We start from the raw sequence: 24,849 nt of genomic DNA, 5'->3' as shown, positions 1-24,849 counted from the left end.
TGAGTGGAGTCATACAGAGATTGTCCTTCTGTATCTGGCTTATTTCACTTAACATAATTTCCTCAAGGTCCATCCACGTTGTTGCAAATGGGACAATTTTCTTCTTTTTTATGGCTGAGTAGTATTCGATTGTATATATATACCACATCTTCTTTATCCAGTCATCTGTTGATGGGCACTTAGGTTGCTTCCACGTCTTGGCTATTGTAAATAATGCTGCAATGAACATAGAGGTGCATGGGACTTTTGGAATTGCTGATTTCAGGTTCTCTGGATAGATACCCAGTAGTGGGATAGCTAGATCGTATGGTAGTTCTATTTTTAATTTTTTGAGGAATCTCCATACTGATTTCCATAGTGGCTGCACCAGTTTGCATTCCCACCAACAGTATATGAGGGTTCCTTTTTCTCCACAATCTCTCCAACATTTGTTACTATTTGTTTTAGTTATTTTTGTCATTCTAATGGGTGTAAGGTGATATCTTAGTGTAGTTTTGATTTGCATTTCCCTGATGCACAGCGATGATGAACATCTTTTCATGTGCCCTATTGGCCATCTGTATATCTTCTTTGGAGAAATGTCTGTTCATGTCTCCTGCCCATTTTTTGATTGGGTTGTTTGATTTTTTGTTGTTGAGTTGTGTGAGTTCTTTATATATTATGGATATTAAGCCTTTGTCAGATGTATTACTTGCAAATATTTTTTCCCAGTTAGTGGGGTTTTTTTTGTTTCAATCCTGTTTTCCTTTGCCTTGAAGAAGCTCTTTAGTCTGATGAAGTCCCATTTGTTTATTCTTTCTATTGTTTCCCTTGTCTGAGAAGACATGGTGTCCGAAAAGATTCTTTTAATACTGATGTCAAAGAGTGTACTGCCTACATTTTCTTCTAGAAGCCTTATGGTTTCAGGTAGTCTCTACTTTTAGAGCTTTATGTATACATACATGAAAACTAATAGCAGCACTTAATTTGAGTATTTACTATGTGGTAGGTACCTTCTAAGTGCTTTGCACATATGAATTATAATTTAACCTCACAACAACCCAGATGAGGAAACTGAGGAACACAGAAGTTAAGCAGTTGCCTGAGGGCACAAACCTAGCAGTGGAGTAACCCAGGGATTCTGGCTCCAGAGCCCAAGTTCTTAACCACTATGCTAGAATGCTGCATATCTCCTTTGGGATTTCTCTATCAAGAAAGAATGAGGAAAAATGAGGAAGAGTGGGGAATATATAGAATACCAAATGCCCATAAACCAGCTTATGAGCTTATTTTTAAAGTGGAATGATAAAGTAAAACAGAGGAATTACAGAAATTCTCAAAAAGTGGTGAGGGAAAAATGGAGAATTACTCTTCTACAAGAGTAAAATATAAAATTACTCATAATTTATAAGGTGTACAAATCCATTTAGCATCTTAAGCCTCAAATTGGTAGTCTTTTTTTCTTCAGTCAATTCTTTCATTGAATAAACTTAAACATAAATTCACATAAACATCAGAAACTGTAATTACTAACTTGGCGTGAATTTGAACAATCAAGAGATAAAAGTAGTTATCTAAGTATATTAAAACTTCCTAAAAGCTAACTAACACTCCTGATGGTGTAGTAAGAACCAATGCCAATGTGATCGGGCTCTCGTTAAAATTTTTTTAAAAGGTACAAATAACTATTCTTTACAGCATAAAAATTTCTTATATTTCATAAACATCAAAGCAGGCTAAAAGTGATTTGTTTAGACATTACATGACATTACATTCCTAATCAGATGTACACATGGAATCAGGAATTTTAATAAATATTTAAAAGCATACTTTTTAAAAAGTAGTTTTAATAAAATATTTTACAGTATTTTAAAAAAAACAAATTCACAGAATATCTTCATATTTTAACTAAAAAGACAGCTCTTAAGAATCATATGTACATAAAGCAATATTACCTCCAAAATTAACAGAATCCCCGTATCTGATCTTAACACTGTCATAGCTGTCTTGATCATCATCTTCAGTTTCTCCTAAAAAGAAGTATAGAATACAATAGTATAGTCTTTATTCTAATGCTCTAATGATCTGGATTAAGAAACAAAAACAAGCAATTCAATACTAAAATGAAGCCTTTTTAATGATCAGATATAGAATCAATACTTATTATGCTTACTATTCTGAATCACAAAGTTCTAAATAAGCTGTGAACTCATTTATTTTATGTTCTCTGAGGCACATAATTATATCCCAAGCAAATATTCAAAGCAATCTCTCTAAGATTATATTCTAAGGCTTTAATGTAGAGTCAAAAAGTAAACAAATGAGCATTAAATAGTGGAAAGATTTTACCGGGGGTGGGGCACTACATACAGTGCATAAATTCAGACAAGATTAGTATATGCATGTGTATTTGTATACCTGTGCATTTGTGACACCCATACACAAACATTTCAGTATGCAGGTGACTAATTCCAGATTCTGATGGGCTTAAAAATGGACTAAATTTTACTGTACTATTCAAACACAGACTGGTTATGAGAATTTGGAAAAGCAGTTATTTTAATACCATAATCAAAAGCCAGCACATGCCAGAAACTGAAAATATTAGCTTTGCTTAAAATGATTAACTTAAGCAGACAAAAGATGCTAAAAAGGCACATAAAGGCTACCATCATTCATTCTGTCCTATTTTACCTGTCCACATAACAGTTCAAATAAGCATGAATGTTTTTTTCTGAAGAAAAAGATAGTATTTCTCCTCTCACTCTTAAGTACCTATCAAAATTGCTTCTCACCTCAACAAAAAAAGATTTAGAATATATTGTGTGATATTTTAACAGAAAATACCTTCTTCAGAGAAACTGAACTTCTGTTGGACACTGGTGGCATCTAGAAGAGAAAAGCACACATGTTGTATATAACATCAAAAGCTAAAGCTTAGGAATAAATAACAGTGTCTAATTTAGGAAAGGGAACATTAAGACACACCAACTAAATTTTTTTTTTGTTAAATCATAAAAAAAGGAATCTACTATTTCCCTCGAGGCTATTTTAGAAATAAGTCTGATACAAACTAGAATCAGAAAGAGTTTATACACCCTCAGCCGCAGGTGTATCTGTGCGCTAAAAAGTAACCTGTGTTTGCAGGAAACATTAAATTCTACATTGACAAATATTCCAGTCCCTATAGATTTCCTATATTCTCGTTCTCCTATTTGCCAGATTCTCTACACTCCCTTGAAACGCCTACCATACTGGTAGAACTGACAACCAGCTCTTTAATGCACTGGCACATCCAAAAAGGAAGTAAGAAAGGTAAAGATACTCCCCTATCCCAGCAGGCCCACATATACCACTATTTCTCAGAACCAGAGAATTTGGACAAAGATAAATGAGCAAAAAGTATCAAACAAACCTCAAATGCAGTATTTTTACACGGGCTATTCTGAAATTTATTTAAATAAAGGGAGATAAGCCCAGATGCAGGTAGTGCACAACTGGGCTAAAATATTACTGATCATATGAGAAGTAGCACGAATCAGACTCTGTCCACAAAGCTGAAAATTTGTTTCTTTTCAGCTTTTTCCTCTACTATCTTAACCACTATTTGCATTGCAAAAGAAAAAACAGTGGAAGGCAACTTCCCATACATTATATGGTGAATTTGGAAATATCTTCTTCAAATCAGTATAATTTTACTGGTATAATACTAGTCAAACTACTACTACTCAATACTGGCAAATGCAAATCTCTATGTGAAACATATTTACCAATTTTCTTTTGCTACAAACACACACTAACACTGAGAAAACTGCAGATAATACTATGTTATTCTTAAAAAGCTAGAATCTGGTATACTATGTGCTATTTTAATCTAGGATCCTTAGGGAGACTGTCCTTTCATTTTCTCTTTTTTTCAAGCAGAAAAATGGAAAGTCCAACTTGTCTTAGTGCTGTTCTCTTAAAAATTTTTTCATTAGTACTTCCATTCATACAAAGGTATTATTTCCTTTTCGAGGTTTTATTTTCTAAGTGCATAACTATTATCAAACTTTGTACAGCAGTTTACTTTATTCATTTACACCACTATTCACATAGCACGCAAACAGAAGGTGTTTTCGTAAGAGTCAATGGTTATGTCTTAGTTACCACCTTAGTAACAGTTAAGTCCTTAATATTTGCATGCTGCTAGTTTTCAAAAAAAATCTTCATGTCTGTTATCTGATTCCCATAACGTCATAAGGGAATGCTTTCATAGGTAAGTCTGACAGATATTAAGTGACTTGTCTAAGGGTGTCAGGACTAACAAGTGAGAAAAAAGGACTTCTGATTTCCAGTCTACTACCCTTCTACCACTGCATCAGTCATGTTCCTAACAGCACAATTGTAAACACTCAATTTTTTTTATTAAGATTTTCTAAAAGCAGTTATAAGTTCACAGAAAACTAAGAGGAAGGTACAGAAATTCCCCATATACCTCCTGCCCCTACACATGCATAGCCTCCCCCATTATCAACCTCCCCCACCACAGTGGTACATTTGCTACAATTGATGAACCTATGTTGACACATCATAATTACCCAAGGACCATAATTTACATTACAGTTCACTCTTGGTGCTGTATATTCTATGGGTTTGGACAAATGTATAATGATAGGCATCCATCGTTATGGTATCACACAGAGTATTTTCAATGCCCCCAAAATCCTCTGTGCTCCACCCATTCATCCTTCCCACTTCTGAAACCCTTGGAAACCACTGGTCTTTTTACCGTTTCAATGGTTTTGCCTTTTCCAGAAAGTCATATAGTTGGAATCATACAGTGTGTATCCTTTCTATATCGGTTTCTTTCACTTACTAATATGCATTTAAGATTCCTCCATGTCTTTTTGTGGCTTGATAGCCCATTCCTTTTTAGTGCTAAACTAAATTCCATTGTCTGGATATACCAGTTTATTTCCATTCACCTACTGAAAGACATCTTGGTTGCTTCCAAGTTTTGGCAATTTTGAATAAAGCTGCTACAAATGTCTGTGCAGGTTTTGTGTGGACATAACTTTTCAACTCCTTCGGGTAATATCAAGGAGTACGATTGCTGGATCCTATGGTAAGAATGTGTTTAGTTTTGTAAGAAACCGTCAGACCATCTTCAAAGTAGTTGTACCATTTTGCACTCCCGCTAGCAAGGAACAAGAGTTCCTGTTGCTCCATGTCACTGCCAGCACTTGGTGCAGTGAGTGTTCTGGATTTTGGCCATTCTAATAGGTGTGCAGTGGTATCTCGTTTTAAATTGCACTTCCCTGACGACCTATGATGTGGAGCATCTTTTCATATGCTTAATTGCCATCTGTATATCTTCTTTGTTGAAGTGCCTGTTAAGGTCTTTGGTTGTTTTTTTAAATTGTCGTTTTATTATTGAATTTTAAGAGTCCTTTGAATATTTTGGATAATACTTCTTTATCAGATGTGTCATTTGCAAACATTTGCTCCCAGTCTATGGTTTGTCTTCTCGTTCTCTTGACATTGTCTGTTGCAGAGCGGAAGTTTTTCATATTACTGAAGTTCAGCTTATCAATGATTTCTTTCACGGATCGTGCCTTTGGTTTATATCTGAAGAGGCATCACCATGCCCTAGGTCGTCTAGGTCTCCTCCTATGTTATCTTCTAGAAATGTTATAGTTTTGTGTTTACGTCTAGGTCTGTGATCTATTTTGAGTTAATTTTTGTGAAGGATGTAACATCTGTAGTCTAGATTCATTTTTTTTTCGCATGCGGATGTCCAGTTGTTCCAGCACCATTTATTCAAGACTCCCTTTGCTCCACTGTATTGCTTGTGCTCCTTTGTCAAAGATCAGTTGACTGTATGTGGATCTACTTACGGTTCTCTATTCTGTTCCACTGATCTGTCTGTCTCTTCTTTTGCCAGTACCACACTGTCTCAATTACTGTAGCTTTACAGAAAGTCTTGAGGTTGAGTACTGTTAGTCATCCTACTTTATTCTTCTCCTTCCATACTGAGTTGGCTATTCTGGGGCTTTCGACTTTCCATATAAACTTTAGGATCAGTTTGTCGATATCCACAAAATAACTTGCTGGGATTTTGATTGGGATTGCAATCAACAGAGTAAGTTGGGAAGAAATGACATCTTGACAACACTGAGTCTTCCTATCCGTGAACATTGAATCTCTCTCCATTTATTTCATTACTTGATTTCATTCAGAGTTTTGTAGTTTTTCTCATACAGATCTTGGATATATTTTCTTAGATTTACACTTTATTTCATTTTGGGGATGCTAATGTAAACTGCATTGTGTTTTTAATTTCAAATTTCTCTTATTCATTGCTGGTATATAGGAAAGTGATTGACTTTTGTATATTAACCTTGTATCCTGCCAACTTGCTATAGTTGCTTATTAGTTTCAGGAGTTTTTTTGTCCATTCTTTTGGATTTTCTACATAGACAATCATGTCATCTGTGAACAAAGACAGTTTTATTTCTTCCTTCCCAATCTGTATATTTTTTATTTCCTTTTCTTGCCTTATTGCACTAGCAAGAACCTCCAGAATAACGTTGAAAAGGAGTGGTGAGCAGGGACATCCTTGCCTTGTATCTGACGTTAGCACAAAAGTTTCTAGTTTCTCACCATTATGATGATAGCTATAAGTTTTTTTGCTGATAGTCTTTATCAAGTTGAGAAAGTCTCCCTCTATTCCTAGTTTACTGAGAGTTTTTATCACAAAGGGGTATTAGAGTCTGTCAAATGCTTTTTCTGAACCTACTGGTATCATCATGTGATTTTTCTTTTTTAGCCTCTTGATGTGATGGGTTACATTAATTGATTTTTCTTTCTTTCTTTTCTTTTTTTTTTTTTTTCCAGGAATATTAGCCCTGAGCTAACATCTGTCACCAATCACCTTTTTGCTGAGGAAGATTGGCCCTGAGCTAACATCCCTACCCATCTTCCTCTACTTTATATATGTGAGACGCCTGCCACAGCATGGCTTGATAAGTGGTGTGTAGGTCTGTGCCCAGAATCCTAACCAGCAAACCCTGGGCCACCCAAGTGAAGTGCGTGAACTTAACTGCTACACCACCAGGCCGGCCCCTACATTAACTGATTTTTGAATGCTGAACCAGCCTTGCATATCTGGGATAAATCTTGGTCATAGTGTATAATTCTTTTTGTACTTTTTTGGATTTGATTTACTAAAATGTTTTATTAAAGATTTTTGCCTCTATGTTCATGAGAGATATCAGTCCGCAGTTTTCTTTTCTTGTAAAGCATTTGGATGGTTTTGTATTAGGGTAATGCTGGCCTCACAGAATGAGTTAGGAAATAGTCCCTCTGCTTCTATCCTCTGAAAGAGATTATACAGAATCGGTATAATTTCATTCCTAAATATTTGATAGAACTCATCAGTGAACTCATTTGGGCCTGGTGCTTTCTGTTTTGGAAGGTTATTAATTACTGATTCAGTTTATTTAATATACATACACCTATTCATATCGTCTATTTCTTCTTGTGCGAGTTTTCACCGATTACGTCTTTCAAGGAATTGGTTATCAAATTTCATCTAGGTTATCAAATCTGTGGGCATAGAGTTGTTCACAGTATTCCTTTATTATCTTCTCTTTTTTTTTTAGGAAGACTAGCCCTGAGCTAACATCTGCTGCCAATCCTTTTTTTTCCCTCTGGCTGAGGAAGACTGGCCCTGAGCTAACATCTGTGCCCATCTTTCTCTACTTTATATGTGGGATGCCTGCCACAACATGGCTTGACAAGTGGTGCATAGGTCTGCACCTAGGATCCAAACCATCAAACCCTGGGCCGCCAAAGTGGGATGTGTGATTTTAACCGCTGTGCCACCAGGCTGGTCCCCTCCTTTATTATCCTTTTATTGTCCATTGGCCCCACAGTGATGTCTCCTCTTTCATTTCTGATATTAGTAATCTGTATCCTGGCTTTTTTTCCTTAGTTTTTCTTTTTTTTCCTCCTTTTTTTTTCTTAGTTAGCCTGGCTAGAGGCTTCTGCTTTAAAGGATAATTTGACAATGTACAGATTTCCAGGCTAGTGTTTTTTTCCCCTAAACAGTGAAAATCTTTTGCTCCACTCTGTACTTGTTTGCATGGTTTCTGAGGAGAAGTTAGATGTAATTCTTATCTTTGTTCCTTCATAGATTACATGTTTTCTTCCTGTGGTTCTCTCAGGATGTCTTATTTTTGATTTTCTGTAGTCTGAAAATGATATGCCTAGGTGTATTTTTTGGCATTTACTCTGTTGGTTATTCGAATTAATTTTGGAAAAATTTCAGTCATTATTGTTTCAAGTATTTCTTCTGTTTCTTTCTTTCCTCTCCTTCTAGTATTCTCACTATGTGTATGTTACACCATTTGTAGTTGTCACCCAGTCCTTGGATGTTGTTTTTTCCAGTCTTTGTTCTCTTTGCTTTTTGGTTTTTGAAGATTCTATTTTTACTTAAATTTTGATATAATTGACATATAACATTGTATAAGTTTAAGGTGTACAACATGTTGATTTGAAACATTTATATATTGCAATATGATTACCACCAGAGCATTAGGTAACACCTCCATTACATCAAATTATCACTTCTTTGAGGATTCTGTTGATAGACCCTCTAGCTTGAAAATTCTTTCCTTAGCATGTCCAGTCTACCAATAAGCCCATCAAAGGCATTCCTCATCTGTTATAGTGGTTTTTTATCTCTAGCATTTCTCTTTCTTTCTTAGGATTTCCATCTCTCTGCTTACATTGCCCATCTGCTTGTGCATGCTGTCTACTTTATCCATTAGAGCCCTTAGCATATTAACCATAGTTGTTTAAATTCTCAGTCTGATAATTCCAAGATCCCTGCCACATCTCATTCTGAAGTTTGCTCCCTCTCTTCAAATTGTGTTTTTTGCCTTTTGGTATGTCTTGCAATTTTGTCTTGATAGCCAGACACGATGCAGAGGGTAAAAGGAACTGCTATAAATGGGCCTTTAGTAACACGGTGGTGAGATGTGGGGGAGGGAAGGCGTTCTACCGTCCTATGGTTAGGTCTCAGTCTTTTGGTGAGCCTAAGCCTGTGGTCTGTGAACCTCACAAGAGTTTCTCCTTCCGCTGTAGGTGGGAGAGGATGTCTAGAATGTCTTGGAGTTGAGTATTTCCCTTCCCTCAGGTCATTTGGGACCTGATAATACTCCAGGTCAGACTCTGGTTAATAGCTTTCCCTGAGGGCAGGCCTTGTGAAAAAGGAAAGAGTGTGCTGGCATACATCAAAATGATTCCTTTTCCCCTTCCCCTGCTGGAAGCCCCAAGGGGACTTTTCTCCAATACTTACTGTGGGAACTCAGTCAAGCTCCTGGAGAGTCATCTCACAACATAGTCCTCCTCTATGACTGGTTCCCCCTGGGAATTTTTTACTCTCAGATTTGTTCACACTGAGTGCTTCAGAAATTTGTCAATCACAGTTCAGGTTTTCCTACCCCAGCCCTGGTTCCTGCAGAGGTTTCCACTTTTGAGTCTCTGCTCTGGCAAGCCACGACTTCCTGTATTCATCTGTGTATTCTGTATTCTATATTTGCCCCAATCTTGGGGGCAGCATTTTGCCCTGTGTCCTCCTCTTTCTTATGGATCCAAGAAGAGTTGCTGATTTTTCAGCTGTCAGTGTTTACTTGATTTTTGGTTGGAGTGGCAATTTCCAAGCTCCCCACATGTGGAACCACAAGTCCCCTTCAATAATTTTTTGAATAAATGAAAGAATGAAGAAAAAAAGGCTGACAGCTAAACTCTTCCTAAAACGAGAAGTTCAAACAACTCTTCAATGTAAGTCATATTATACAGTAGCCTTGCTAAAGTTATATTTATTTATTTATTTTTTTTTAAGGAAGATTAGCCCTGAGCTAACATCTGCTGCCAATCCTCCTCTTTTTGCTGAGGAAGACTGGCCCTGAGCTAACATCCGTGCCCATCTTCCTCTACTTTATATGTGGGACGCCTACCACAGCATGGCTTGCCAAGCAGTGCGATGTCTGCACCTGGGATCCAAACTGGCGAACCTCAGGCTGCCGAAGCGGAACATGTGAACTTAACCGCTGCATCACTGGGCTGGCCCCTAAAGTTATATTAACGTTGAGCCATTATGTTTTATATAGTTTAAAAGTTATTTGGTATAGCAAAATTTCTTTAAGGCCGAACTGATTTTAGAATCTATAACAATGGAAAAAAAGTACATTGAAGATTTATATTCATTCATTGAGCTATCAGAAAAAATGAATAGTATAGCAATCTCTCCTTTTTTCACCGTGATATGATTTATTTCCATTACTTTTTCTTTGTTTTTGCACCATCCTCTCACCTTCCAGTGCTATATCAAAGCTCCACTGCTATTCATGACCAATTTTTTCAGAAGTGGGTGGCCAGGTCCTTCTTCCTAGTCTGTCTGAGTCAGGAAGCTCTGCTGAAACCTGTCTACCATGGGTGACCCTGCTGGTATCTGAAATACTGGTGGCACAGATTTCAGCATCACGGCAACATGGACCCACCACAGTATGACAACCGACAGACAGATGGTGTAGTTCTCAGACTGGGAAACAAATCTGGGCCGTGGCGGTGAGAACACTCAATCTTAACCACTAGGCCACCAGGGCTGGCCTATTTCCATATACTTTTGACGCTCCGTATCAACTTATTTGCAACTAATAATCAATCCTGCATACACCAGATTGCCTAAAATTCAATCTCCTTTTTTCTGTTTATGTATGTGTTATCTAATTAAGCATGGGGAAGGACTTAAGAATTATTTTTTTAACCAGTTTATATAAGAGAGTTCCCCATTTACTTTTAATACTTCTAACGTTATTATATTTGAAGTATTCAATAAATCGTGGATTTTATCTATTTTCAAACACTTTTAAGACTTTTAATCTAGTGTCTAAAGATGCTTTCTTTAGAATTCCATGTTTATAACAATAAATATTTATCAACTGTATCCAAGACATGAACAATAACTTGTTAAGCAAGGCTGTCTTGCTAATATCACTAAAAACAAAGCCAGTGTTATTTTGTGCCTCATAATCCAATAATATCTTAGGAATTAAACATCCTAAATAATAATAAATCCTGTAAGTTTGACAATCATCATTGTATCAGGCTATCCATTGTCTTGGCTATATAAACATTTTTAAACATAGTTCTCATTCTAGTAAATAAAGCTCAAGAAATCCAAGTCTACTTATTTACGTCATTCTAAAAATTATTTAACATAAAATATTTGAGAGTCACAGCTAATTTGAGTGTTGTCCCTAATGTAAAGGAGTTTAATTTCTCTTACTGCGAGGTTTCTAAACGTAAAATAGTGAGGTCTATTACCAAACAAACTATAAAATTTGCAACTCTCCTTCTTCACTTTGCCTGCTACTCATCCTCTAAAATTCAATTCAAATGAAGGTACTTTTAAGACAATTCAATGCTAATCATGCTTTTGAGAACTGTCATAGTCGGGCAGCAGGAAGGAGAGAGCACAGAATAATTTGGGGATATCACTAGCATTCAAGCTTCCTGAATAGCTATTTTATATACTCCAAGATGTACAAACATAACTATAAAAAGAATCAGAGGGTGCTATCCTCTATATTAATCTCAAAAATTTCCTTTAAACTGGAAAGCACTGTTTTAAAAAAGTTAGTTCTATTATAAAGTACTTATAAAAATGATTTCTAAATCTAGGGTAGAAAGTAAAAGTGCTAGATTATTTCAGCTCCAAGTTCTCTTCCAATTAAGAGTCTATAACCTAAAAAAATTTTTTTTTAAGTTTTTAAATAGAGTAATTAAACTCTGGTAGGTAGAAGTACATGATAAGCTGCATACTGCAAGGATCTTTTTCAGTACCCAGACATTATAAATCCTTAAGTCTCTAAAGAAATTAGCCTGAACTTAAGTGAAAGATGAATTTAAAAGAAGTTGTATCTATTTATAAAGAAAAATGAAGCTTGCTTCCTTTCATCTCCAAATTTAGATAAGAATTGTAACTTAAAACTAAGTCCAACCACAATCAATGTAGGTTCACTTAAAGCCACAGATCTTGGTATCTCATGTTCTACACCAAGGCAAATACTGAAAAGAATTTAAATCAGTTCAACAAACATGGCAAAGGACACTGAGCTTACTAGAAAAAACACCTCAAATTCACTTTGTTAATGAAGAAAAAAACCTTAATTGGTAAGTTGATATTCCTTCCTTCAATATGTGAATTTAACAAAGGCTAATTAAAACTAAAATGCATTTGTTATCCCATGTTCTTACAGGAATTTAAACAATAATATAACAAAAGACATCATTTCAGATAGGCTAAAAAACCAAGGCTATTAAGAAAGGTCATGGTCATGGGGACGCAATGTCCCACAAGCTGAGACAATGAACAAAGTAAATCTCAAGCCAGTGACCAAACGTGTGTACTCCTGTATTCTACTGACAATCAGAACCCTCAAAGAGAATCTATAAGAATTAGAGATCAACAAACCTAATTCATTCATTTTAGTATTTCCATTTGTCTTGTATGCCGAATCTGCAAGAAAGATAGCAAGAAAATGATTAGAGCTTAAAAGGAAACGCATAATATGGTTCTTTACCACAGGTTCATCATCAAAAACCTTACAGATCTTTATCACTATAATACTTAAAAGGATAGGCATGTATCAAAAAAAAAACAAACCACCAACCTAATTCTTTCATAAAGGAAATGATGAGGAGGAGAAATCTAATGTGAAGATAAATAAGCTTCCTTTTTAGTTCCCATGATAAAGCATCCTTATGGGCCAATAAACTCTAAAGTAGAAGTAGACCACTTGGAATGACTTGACTAGTTTTCTTTCACAGTCATGAAATCAACTTAAGGGCAACACTTTTTTAAGGTTTTAGTCAAAAAAAAATGTAACTGACGCAGGAACATTTTATAGCCCTGAGCCACAAAGCTTCAGCCACGGATTTTTTATTAGCATTATACTGGGAAGAATAAAAAGTCCCTGACCTTCGTTTAAAATCATCACGCTAATGAAAAGAATCATAGCAACACGTGAGACACAACCTCTTCAAAAGAATGAGGAAGACCTTCATAAACCTATATGGAAAGATGTTTCAATATTTTAAGTGAAACAAAAACAAACAATAAGGTGAGAATGGAATATTTATCAGGCTAAAATTTGTGTGAAAAAAGGGGAGGAAAAGATCATTTATACGTGAATTTCTTTATATCTCCAAAAAATATCTCTGGAAAAATACCTAAGGAACTGACAAGGTTGGCCGCCCCTCTTGAGGAGACTTGGGGTAAAGCACAGGGGGCAGGGAGACTCTTCATTGGATATTTACAGTAACTTTAGAATTCTGAACCATATGAACACATGTACTACCCTATTTAAAAATAAAATCGTATTTACAGAAAAACGAAAAATAACAGACAAAACAATCTCTTACCAAATCCTGAGCTCCTTATAGGCGGTCTACACAGGCTCTTCACAGGATCATCACTCATCCCTAACATAGGAAGAGAAAACATTTAAAAATATATAAAATGTCAAACATACTAGATTTCCTATACAATCATCCATTTATTCAACAACGGTTTTTCCGAGCTTTTCATTATGCTAAGTATGGGAATACAACACTGAAACAAAGACAAGTTTCCTCCCATAAAAAATTTATGGACTTGATGGAAAAATTCACAGCTTTTCTCAGCAGACCATGGTTGTATAAAAGGAAAGGAATACCAAATAAAATTTTCCTAAATTTCTCAATTAAGAACCAAAATCTGTATTGTAGCAACACTCAGTTATCTATTCCATTTGTGGCTTAACCTCACTGTGCATTATTTATGGCATGTTTTAATTTAGGATTAACTTCCTAAGAGTTAATACACTCCCTCCAACTATTCAACCTTGTGCACGTTCAGGAAATGCAAACTCTAATTTTAAGTAAAATGTTAATGTTAACCAGGGTTTATTTCAGACTCTGTATGATTCAATGCATAAGGTTAATAGGGAAGCCAATACTATTAAATAAAATGTTAACATTTGCTTAGACAACCAAGGTGTTTTTTCTCAAAGAGCCTCACATAACATAATCTAAAACCCAATCTGTATCTAAATTTCAATTATATTGTTTTGTTTCGTTTGTCTCTACAAAAAGTCATTATGTTTAGCTCTGTATGAGAACTGCAAAAACCACATTCTGAACTGGCTACCAGTGGCTCCCTCCATTACACTGGCTGCCTGTATTTGTTTTTACAAAACTGACTTAACCCAATTTCCCCTTTACAGTACCTAAAAGAGAAATCTTGAAGGGACAGCCATTCATTTGTTCAAAAAATACGTACTGAGCATGTTCTTATGCATCTTAAAGACAGAGATGTAGAAAAGCAATGAAATTGATCTCATGTAGCTCAAAAAAGGCAGAACTAAGATCAGCAAGAGAAAGCTACAGCAAAACAGCTTTCAGTTTAATATAAAAAAAAAACACCCAAGGGGCTGGCCCAGTGGCAGTAGTGGTTAAGTTCACACGCTCCACTTCAGTGGCCCAGGGTTCACAGGTTTGGATCCTGGGCACAGATCTCCACACTGCTCATCCAGCCATGCTGTGGCAGCATCCCACAGACAAAATAGAGAAAGACTGGCAACAGATGTTAGCTCAGGGCCAATCTTCCTCACCAAAACAAAAACAAAACCAAACTTTCAGTGTTGTCTCCAAAACAGAACAGATAGTGAAAATGATCAGGCAATGTATGAACAGATGCTAACAAAGGGACACCTGCACTAATAGAATCTTTGAGTAGATGACTTCCCTAAATCTTCCAGCTCTAAGATTCAGCGAAATATCTATCTGAGCTAGCATTTTACACATCAGGTATTTAGAACTTATATAAAAAGCTTTAAAAATAAATCTTGGACATGTCCATAATCCCATGATTATAACTACCTTCCTCTTTTTCTCCTCTGTATTCCCACCTTTTTCAGGCTTAATTAAAACCTAATCTATAGACATTAATTACTATTTCAGTTCCCATCTTTCAAGAAGCATTTCCTGAATTCTCTACTACATACATAGCCTTATATAAGCTAGTTGAAGGAGACAGAGTATTAGACAGAGGTATTAGAGAATAAAATAGCAACTATCCTTTTGTAGCAATCTTCTTCCCTCATCTGTGCTTTTGCTCACCACTACACCCCCAGCATCTAGCATGGGAACTGGCATAAAGTAGGTACTCAATAAATATCTGGAGAACGAATGAATGCTCTAACTATAGCAGCCAAAGAATCAAATGCTCATGACAAAACAGTAGGCATTCAAAAATATTTATCTAAGATTATTTAGCTAGAAACCACAACTGTTAGAATAAAAATATCTACTTAACTTTAGGAAAAGTAAACAAAATTTTCCTAGTATACTTTTAGATTATAAAATCAGTTTCATGATTTCCAGAAAGGAATGAATCTGGCCATAGAAAAACAGTTATGTATAGACTGAATTGATTTAGCAACCTAATGGCTATTTTAACGTGAAAATAATTCAGTTCAACTTCAAACAATGAGAAGAGTTCAAACTGTATCCCTGTTCTAAACTAACATAATCAACATTTTTCACAACTTCCAAAAACAGGATGACAAATGATGTGGTTGTCTTTACTAGGTTGTTTTAGAAGGTGGCCCCTTGGTTTACGTCTTTATTCTTAAGGGCATCTTCGGATAAATTTCTTACCGACTACACCAGTGGCCCTATATTCAATTACAGCACTATTCTGAACACCAAAGTTAAACTGAAAGTCTATGATTCTATGAGGAGGCTGAAGGGCCCATCCTTAAATTCGTACTTAAAGCAGTGCTCCATAGAGTGACTCCTATTTAAATAATTCCTCTGCTAGACAGACTTTATAAGCATTCATTTAATAATTCCCTAAACTCTTTCCCCTTTCATTAAGAGGCATGAGATGGGAGCATGCCAAGAGCTAGATGTGGTATAATCTTTAAAAGCATCTTTTATAGTAAGAGAACTCTGAGTGTCCCTAATCTCCCAAAGATGCACGTACCCTTATTTCTAGTTATATTGTATGACAGTGTGCTATCGATATATTCCAGGTAATCTACGCATGGGTTCCAATCTATCAATCATCTATACGGTCACTCGTCACTTACCAATGGGGATGTGTTCTGAGAAGCGCGTCACTAGGCGATTTCATCGTTGTGTGAACATCATAAGAGTGTGCTTACACTAACCTACATGGTATAGCCTACTACATACCTAAGCTATATGGTACTAAGGGGACTACTGTCATATATGTGGTCCTGTCATTGACCGAGACGTTGTTATATGGCACATGACTATACTGAGAAATGTTTTGTCTTTTCCATTTCCAATTATAGCATAAGCTTCTTGAGAAAAAGAAATGCTTAAGCAAAATTTTATGAACTTCACATCTCTTGTAAAATGCCATGAGGAAAAAAAAAACCCTTATATTTGTATGTTTTACCATGTATAGTGATTTTACATGTACGATATCATTTCCGCAGTGGCCTTGTGAGTTAGACAAGGCAAATCATATAAAGGCCTGAGGCTGAAGGTGGGTGAGTAACTCAACCAAGGTCTACTGCTCTTTCCACAACATTATGCAACCATGCATCTCATCAGCAGTCCTAAATATAGGCCTAATGTGAACCCCAAAAGACTGCTCAAGACATTCTATTATACATTAGTTTTATAATGGTCTATAGGCTGGTGTAACAGTCTTCATTACATCAATTTACTTAACTCTAAATTTCTATAAATTTATTCTATATTTTAAAGATGAAAAACTTTGGCTTCTCAAGGTATAAGGGACATGCAATTAAATCTATTGTAAATAAAATTTCAAGAATATGGTTTTTCCAAATGGCCTGGAAAATGTGATTAGAGTATCTACTACTCAAAGTATTTTTCTAAGATAGTTTATATTCGTAACACAGTGACACAGGCTGTTTAAGGAATTAAGCATAAAGGGTGTGTTTATTTGGAACTGAACTTGAACCAGATATACTTTATTCTACATAGAGAATAGAATAGTTCAAATCATAAAGCGTAATCTTATTAGAAGCAATGGATAAGGAAATAAGTCAGGATATGGGTTAAAAAAAAAAGCCAGAGATGATCAGTTTCAATAGCTACAATCATTTATTGTTCTGGGACTTTTCTAATATCAAAAAAAAAAAACCCAGAAAATAAACAGAACTAAAAACCAAAGGATATTAAGATTAATAACTGAATTTAATGCTTTCTCCTGCTTTTCAAAATAGTTTAAACAGTTTTTAAAACTTAAGTAGACTATCAAATGTAACCTATTTCCATGTTATATTGATACTAAGATGCAAATATTTTTACACTTTAACATCTCTGAAATTGGGATGCCTCATACAATATAAGGCACATTACAGTTTAATTGGCAGCATTTCTTCCTTCTAGGTGGTACATAAAACAATGATAGTGGATCTTACAACTGATGATATTTTAGATTTGATGAAATACATTATCAAACTGACAAGACTGATTGTATTGTGCCATGATTTTACTATGCAGACCACTTTATCCATTTTAAATGGAAGGTAGTGTGACATATTCATTCACTCAACACTTACAAACTTTAATGAGTAGCTAATTATTACATGGGAGAGTGACAGTGAGATGCCTGGGGAAAATGAAACGGCTTTGGAGAAGACAAACCTGGGCCTGAAGTTTGGCTCAGTCACATATCGTGTAATTGTAGGGAAGAGTCTTAGCTACTCTGAGCTCGTTTTTTCATCTATAACATGAATATATCTATCCTGCATAGTTACATGAATGAATTAACATATACAAAGTGGCTGGTAATTAGTAGGTACTCAAGTACCTGCCCTGTCTTTTCTTGACCCGTGCCTGTACTGCTTAATTCAATAAACAGCCTATAAAGAAGATTCACTGAAACTCTGAATGAGGTATGATTTGGGACCCTTGATGAACAAGGCTATAATCTGCACATTAAAAAAGTTGGCAGGTAAAGAAAAAAACAAAATCACTGTTCTTACCTGGAGTTTCTTGTGTTCTCTGGATGATTTTCTTTGAGCCTGTTTGGCTTAAAACAGTATTCGAAAATAGTTCATCCTCTAAAGAACAGACACGACAATTGTCAAAACTCAGAATATATGATCTAGGTAGAGATTATGCATATTAACAGCAATATGTAAGCAGAAATACAAGTAATTCATTGTTTAGAGATGTGTACTAAGGTTTACCAAAATTTAGGAATTTAATTAGTCAGAAATATGCACTCTTAAGACAATATAAAAATAAACGATTCACTGATGCTTTACAACAGTATTATTTTTGAAAATTTAAAAGATGGGCTTGTTTTTAGTACCCTGGAGTCGATTCTGACTCCCAGCGACCCTGTGGACAGCAGAGCGGAACCCTGTCCGGTCTTTCTGCGCCGTCCTCTCACCTTTTGGTGCTATACCAAACAATGCTCTGCTGTTACGCATACGGTTTTCATGGCCAATCTTTTCAAAAGTGGGTGGTCAGGGCCTTCTTCCTAGTGTGTCAGTCTAAAAACTCTGCTGAAACCTGTCCACCATGACCTGGGTGACCTGCTGGTATGTGAAATACTGGTGGCGTCACAGCAACATGCAGCCGCCACAGTATGCCAACCGACAGGCGGGTAGTGTGGTTCCCTGAACAGGAAATACACCTGGGCCTTGGTAGTGAGAGCCATCAAATCTTAAGCACTAGACCCCACCAGGGCTGGCCTAAAAGATGGGCTAGAGTTTCATAAATGATGTGGAAAAAGCAAAAGAGTGAAAAATGTTTAGAGTCTTACAGATTCACTAAAATAAAGGTAAATCCTTTGTGTGCTAAAAAATTAGCTTGTATAGCTGCACTAGGCTCTGTGGGAGAGTCAACACAATGTAACATATTTATCGCCTGCTATGGGCAAAGTATTCTTCCAGATACTGAAGGAGACACAGAATTAGGGTAAGTACTGAAGTATAACATGGCCCTTCCAATATACATGACAGGATCTTAGTCTTTGGGGAGTTTATAATCTTAGAATAGAGTGATAACTAACATATATACGGACTAAACTGTCCTGAGTTGTTACATCCAACAGTAACTTACATATCTTTAAGTTTCCAAAATCAACACACCTTCAAATGTGTCAGCAGGAAAATGTGCAGTCTATTCCTCTGCCCTAAAGTGAAAATCCACCTCCTCTTTATATCCATCAATGGTCTACCACTAACTATGTAATCCCACTGTGATTCAAAAACCTTGATTTTTACCTCGTAGGTGCCTTACATGGGGCTAACATGAAATTTCACCTGTCTCTTAGTGTTAGGATCGGGGGGAGGGCAGGGTGGGAGAAGAGAGATTAAGGAAGTTGATCCACCTGTGACGTACCTAAACCCATACACTCACTTTGTCAGCATCCTTTTAGCCCATTCAGACGAAAACTAATTAGAATCTTGCTTTCTCAGGCTTCTTAACCATTGAAGTTACACTGAGGGCCCCCAACTTGGCGAATTTCTGGCAGACACCGCCATACTCGGAAAGAGCGATCGGCTCAAGTTTATCAGACATTGGGGAGCTTCAAGTTCAGGATAACCGACTTACCCCATTCCGGTGTAAGTCTTTGGGTAGAGTCTTAAGCCAATTTATCAACCACGCTATCCCTCCAAATGCCCACTCACAAAATTTCCCCTCCCTCTCTCCCCACCGGGGAAGTGAAGGAGAAAGACTGGAAGGTTAGGTTAGAACCATGCTTCTCAGCTGAGGACTTCTGGCCTCTGTTAAAGGAGGAAATGGAAGTGGCTGTGGCAGCAACATCCGCAGGACAGAGGAAACCGAAATGAAGCCGAGCCTGCAGTGATTCCGCATCCCGCCTAACTAGCCGTCCCCCCGAGGCCTGTAGAAAGAGGCAGTCCTGACACCCCTAAACTGATGCCTGGGGACGGGCAGAGCTCCCCGGCTCCGCAGGCCAGCCTCTCTCCAGTCCTCCCGCCCGAGTCTCTTTCCCGCCCGCGCCGGGGCGGGCCCCGCGCAGGGGCGCAGGTCCAGGGGGCGGAGAAGCCCCGGGTCCGGCGGGGATGAACTCCGGGAGGAGGAGCACACACACCCTCCGCGCCCGCCCGCTGCGGCCGCTCCCTGGCTGTCGGCTGAGACTCTTACCTCCGCCGGCCTCACCTTCAGAGGAGTGAGAGTCCCGCAACCCTCTCCTGGTCGTAACCGGAGACGGATGCGGCGGAGGCTGCGGTGAGTGCTGCTGCTGCTGGAAGCGAGCAACGCGTCGCGTCTGCATCTCCTCGGCTTCCGGGGGCCGCGGCTGCCTCCGCTGCCGAGACCGAAGGTAGTAGGCGCTTTCTCTCGCTTCCTCTTTCCCAGAATGAGGCCGGAACTCTTCTAGCGGTACTCGTCTTCCCACCGGGGACTTTTCTTTGGCCACCCGGGGCTCGAAGTCGCCGTACACTTCTGGCGGCGCTTCTGAGAACCTCACTTCCCGCCGGCCGTGGCGCGCCGGCGGAGTTCCGTACGCAGGCGCGTCACTGCCGCCGCCATTTTGAGGGGCGAGCCGCCCTCTTCCTTCCCGTAGGGGGGCCCTGGGCGTGACGGACAATCCCCATTCTTCCCTCACCGGCTCCGCCTGCCGCCCTTCGCCCGCCATAGTTGTTGACGCAGCTTGAGTCGATCGCGAAGATGCTTTGGGGTCCCTAGATTCTCCTGCCGTTGATGGCAATGGCTTTTCGGGGCTGCGGGGCGGTGGTCGCGGCGGTCAGGGAGGCAGTTGAGAGTCGCCGGGGCCGCCGCCTGCGTCGTCACTGCTGTGCCGCAAACCTGCCTCTGGGCCCATGGTGTCCGAGAGGCAGTGCCTGTGCTGGGTCAGCTGCTGTGGGTCACTCCCGCCTCCTGGCTGAAGGCACCAAAGAGGAGGAGAAGAGGGAGGAGGACGTCGCTGTCCTTGGCTTTGGGGCTGAGGGGGAGGAGACGACGGAGGGACAACTGGCGGGGCAGATTGCCTCTCCTAAGCCCAGCTGCTCGTGCCAACTGCTGTCCGTAAACGGCAGACGCCCGTCTGCCCCCCCGCCCCCGCCCCCAGTGCCCAGCGTCTGGGAAAGGCCGGGAGAGACCGGGGCGGAGAAGCAGTTTCAGTCCTCGCCCCTGACTGTTGCGCAGTTTTCCTGGAACCCTTTTGATCGACTGTTACCTTAGCCGTGCCTTTCCAAGTGTCCCTAGCAGGAGTGAGCATGAGAGAAACTTTTGTAGGTGTCACCTTGGAGAAAATTTTATTTTCAAGCTCCTTGTGAAGGCAGTTACGCCGTTTTAAATTTAAGTCACCTGTTGAGGGTGTACAAAGTTCGATCTGCAGGCGTCCTCGGGTGGGTTTCCGTTTGCAAGATGTACACAGAGCATATAGTCTTATTCCCGGCCTTCGTATGCAAACTCTGCCCGCAGCACTGTTCGCAAACCTTGGTAGCGCTGTGTTCTGGACAGTGAGAAACGAACAAATACTTTGGTTAATGACAGCGCTGTCTTTTTAACTTGAGATCCTTTATTTTTACTTTGATTTTGGGCATGACTTGATGCATTGCATTTGATTTAGGGTTTCCTGTGTTTACCAAATAAGAAAAGGTGATAAAACCCGCTTGTTTCCCCTCCGTATACCACATTTTACATGTGAATAATCTGCAAATAGCTAACCAAATTTAGAGGTACTGAGGAAAAGTTAGTTAAGGTCTGAGTAGTTATTGAAAGAAAGATTAATGTTATTTTCAAATATACACACGTATTTTCTATAATTGATTTTAGCGACTAGATTTAAAAACCTGTAACTTAGATACCAGTTACAATAAGTGATTCTGAAAAGTTTGCAGGTATTTGTTTTCTTTCAAGTATTTTAAACTCCCTCGAATGTTTTTGAGCAACTCTTGCTCAAACTGGGCACAAATTTCAATTTAATGAAATCTTAAGGTGTACTGTGCTTTCACTAATAGTTCGGTAAGTTTGGCCCCAGACACAAGAAATTACATGCTTTAGAGTCACCTAGGTTTAGCCTGTTAGGAGTTGAGTTTAGCTTTGTTTATTGTATACAATATAGCCAAAGAATCTGGAGGAACAGTAGCAAGGGAGATGCTACCTTTTTTTAAAAAAATCTTTTAAGGGCAAATCAAACTATATTCTTCCTTGTCAGCCTGGGTTAGGTAGTATATTTGGAAAATTTGGGGGACTTAACTCTTTTCTGACAAAATGTTGAAGAGTATATTGATACTTGGTAATACCTGGCTGTTATATACTTACGTTGTAAGTAATACTTTCTCCATAAGGTGCCTGTTATATTATTCATTATTAACATATGATAGTAAAAATTCTGTAATAGATGTAGTTACTAGAGGATATAAAACTTTATAGTATTAATACACAAAGTTCATTTTATGAACATTAATGCATATATTAAGAGCCTCTTTAAAACATTTGCTGGGACAGGTGACTATGGAAACTTGGATGCACACTTGTAAAACTTGGGTTTGGGGGACGTACTAAAAAAGAGAAAAGGACACGAGTTTCTACCTATTATGGAACAATCAGAGAAGATGAGAGGTGCTACGGATTGTTGAATGATGAGTACATGTATTGTTTTGTAATTAAAAACGCTTGTAAAGGCTTAGGAATGGCTTTCCAAAGAGCCAAATCACGAGAATCTTAAAGTAAAATCAGAGGCCTGGTAACTTTACTATGTATATTTGCTTTGGGTTTTGCTTCTTTTGTCTAGGTGGTAAGAATACATAATCCTAGCTCTGCCCTACCTGCCTCCTACAGCTAGCAACCTTACAGGTACCAACTTTCATCACTGACTGTAAACTCTTGTCAAACCAGATATTCTGCTGCAGATGTTTTCCAGACTACAAGGGTGGCCCAAAAGAGGTGACACTGCAGAGACGGTAGACTCATAGCCAGTGTTATAAGGGAATTGCTGGGCCACAAATACTAAGAGGTGGCAGAGCTCTGGATGTAACTTACTTTGGGAATTTGAACTCTGTAGAGGAATTAATGAATCAAAGGAGAAGACAGAAGAAATGATTATAACAAAGCATACACATTAATTCATATATTTATTAAACATCTATTCTGCGCCAACATAGATGTTTAATGAATATATGAGTTAAATTAATGACTGTATTCTTTACCCTTAGGGAATTTTCCATGTATTAGGGAAGAAAGATACACTAAAAATTCTAATTCAGTTAAATGACTGGTATTAATTTATATACCTGGCTGTTAGGCCTAGGCCTGGAAACCCATTGTCTTGACACTGAATTTCTAAATAAAGTAGCTATTTTAAAGATTTTATTTTTTTCCTTTTTCTCCCCAAAGCCCCCAGTACGTAGTTGTATATTCTTCGCTCCTTCTAGTTGTGGCATGTGGGACGCTGCCTCAGCGTGGTTTAATGAACAGTGCCATGTCCGCGCCCAGGATTCGAACCAACGAAACACTGGGCCACCTGCAGCGGAGCACGCGAACTTAACCACTCGGCCACGGGGCCAGCCCCTAAAGTAGCTATTTTAAATGAAACATTTTACTTTAAAATAAGGTAATTTTTGAACATGTTTTTTGTTTAGAGTAAGCAGAAATCCAGTTATTTACCGAGAAAGTGCCTATCCATTTATTGTGCATAATATGCACATTTCTGGTCAGATAGGGAAATAACTTTGGGGTTATATCTTAGTAGAAAGAGGCAACATTGTTATTTTTAGTGAGGAAAAGGTTAAAATATTAAATAAGAGGAAGTAAATTAAACACATAGTAGCTGGCTCCATTTATTCCCCGTTCTCACAAGTGATAGAAAAAATATTTTAAAGACTGTTAATACAAATGACAATGTCTAGCTGAAAACGTTATATCGAAATTAAGAAAATTTAACGAAGTGAACGGAATATAGTAAATATTCTTCCATCTATTCTTTGTTGCATTAGAAATTGCAGTCAGTTATTAAACAGCATCTAAGAATGTTCCCAGATCCTGCGACTTCTCCCAAAAGAGGATGATTGAGAAGTGAAGGCACCAAAAATCACTGTTTCATGAAGAATCAATAAATATTTGAGCTTCTGCTATGTGCTAGCCAGACCCTGTTCTAGGTGCTGGGGATTCAACAGTGAAAGAATAGACCAAAGGACGAAAATCCCTGCTTTATTGAAGTTTATATTCTATGGGAGTCAGGTAAAAATAAAGATAAGTAAAATAGTTTGTTGGTCAGAAGTGTTATGGAAAAAAACGAAGAAAGGAGAAGTGAGATTTACATGAGTAGATTTCTTCTCTGTGGTCTTGAATTGGTGTAAGTCAGGAACAGAAATTTTAGACTGACTTGACCTTGCCCCTAACCAATTATGTGTTCTTGGGTAAGCTGCTTGCCATCTCTCAATTTTCACATTTATGAAGTTAATAGATCAAAATGATAGCTATTTTTTATTCATCACTTACTAGTATCATTTAGCCGACACTGTTGGGTACCTTAGCACATGTACTCACAACAACCTCTTGAGCTATGTAGCGTTGTCCCCAATTAACAGGAGCAAACGAGGTTTAGATTCAGCACGTTTGAGGACATGCACCTAGTAATGGTAGAGGCCGGCTTCCAAGTGATGTCCGACTGGTGCTTGCCGTAATCATTGGGCAGAGCCTCCACTGTTTGGTTCCGTGGGTTCTTCCAGCCTGTGGATTTTAGGTCATTATAAGGGCTGGGGTGCTCGTCTTGCAGGGATGCCTGTCTTCCAGTCAGTTGGCCCCAGAGGACGCGGACGTGTGGCTCTGATGCGCGCGCTCACC

General features: G+C 38.2%; 2 protein-coding genes across 12 annotated transcripts in view; one reads left to right on the top strand and one right to left on the bottom strand.

Annotated features, from left to right (window-relative positions):
• Positions 1-24,776, bottom strand: part of TOR1AIP1 (torsin 1A interacting protein 1) — a 39,329-nt gene extending 14,553 nt beyond the window's left edge. For 2 of the 10 annotated variants that reach the window (XM_008543578.2, XM_008543594.2), the window contains exons 1-7: positions 24,636-24,776; positions 20,203-21,514; positions 18,066-18,143; positions 13,456-13,515; positions 12,506-12,550; positions 2,827-2,868; positions 1,935-2,009 (exon numbers count right to left, since the gene is read on the bottom strand). In XM_008543578.2, the coding sequence (XP_008541800.2) occupies positions 1,935-2,009; positions 2,827-2,868; positions 12,506-12,550; positions 13,456-13,515; positions 18,066-18,143; positions 20,203-20,695 (793 nt within the window). In that variant the 5' untranslated portion in view covers positions 20,696-21,514; positions 24,636-24,776. Of the gene's footprint in view, positions 1-1,934; positions 2,010-2,826; positions 2,869-12,505; positions 12,551-13,455; positions 13,516-18,065; positions 18,144-20,202; positions 21,515-24,504 lie in introns of all 10 variants that reach the window. The other 8 variants (XM_008543586.2, XM_008543601.2, XM_070591719.1 and 5 more) reach the window with 4 other exon arrangements.
• Positions 20,108-24,849, top strand: part of LOC103567034 (torsin-1A-interacting protein 2-like) — a 36,492-nt gene continuing 31,750 nt past the window's right edge. Inside the window, exon 1 of one of the 2 annotated variants that reach the window (XM_070591726.1) lies at positions 20,108-20,380. The gene's annotated coding sequence lies outside the window, so the exon portion shown is untranslated. The remainder of the gene's footprint in view (positions 20,381-24,849) is intronic. The other variant, XM_070591724.1, reaches the window with a different exon arrangement.

The sequence above is a fragment of the Equus przewalskii genome, chromosome 23, assembly GCF_037783145.1.
Source record: "Equus przewalskii isolate Varuska chromosome 23, EquPr2, whole genome shotgun sequence".
NCBI lineage: Eukaryota > Metazoa > Chordata > Mammalia > Perissodactyla > Equidae > Equus > Equus przewalskii.
The sequence above is the reverse complement of the archived record's forward strand: the minus strand, read 5'-3'. Positions and strand labels throughout refer to the sequence as shown.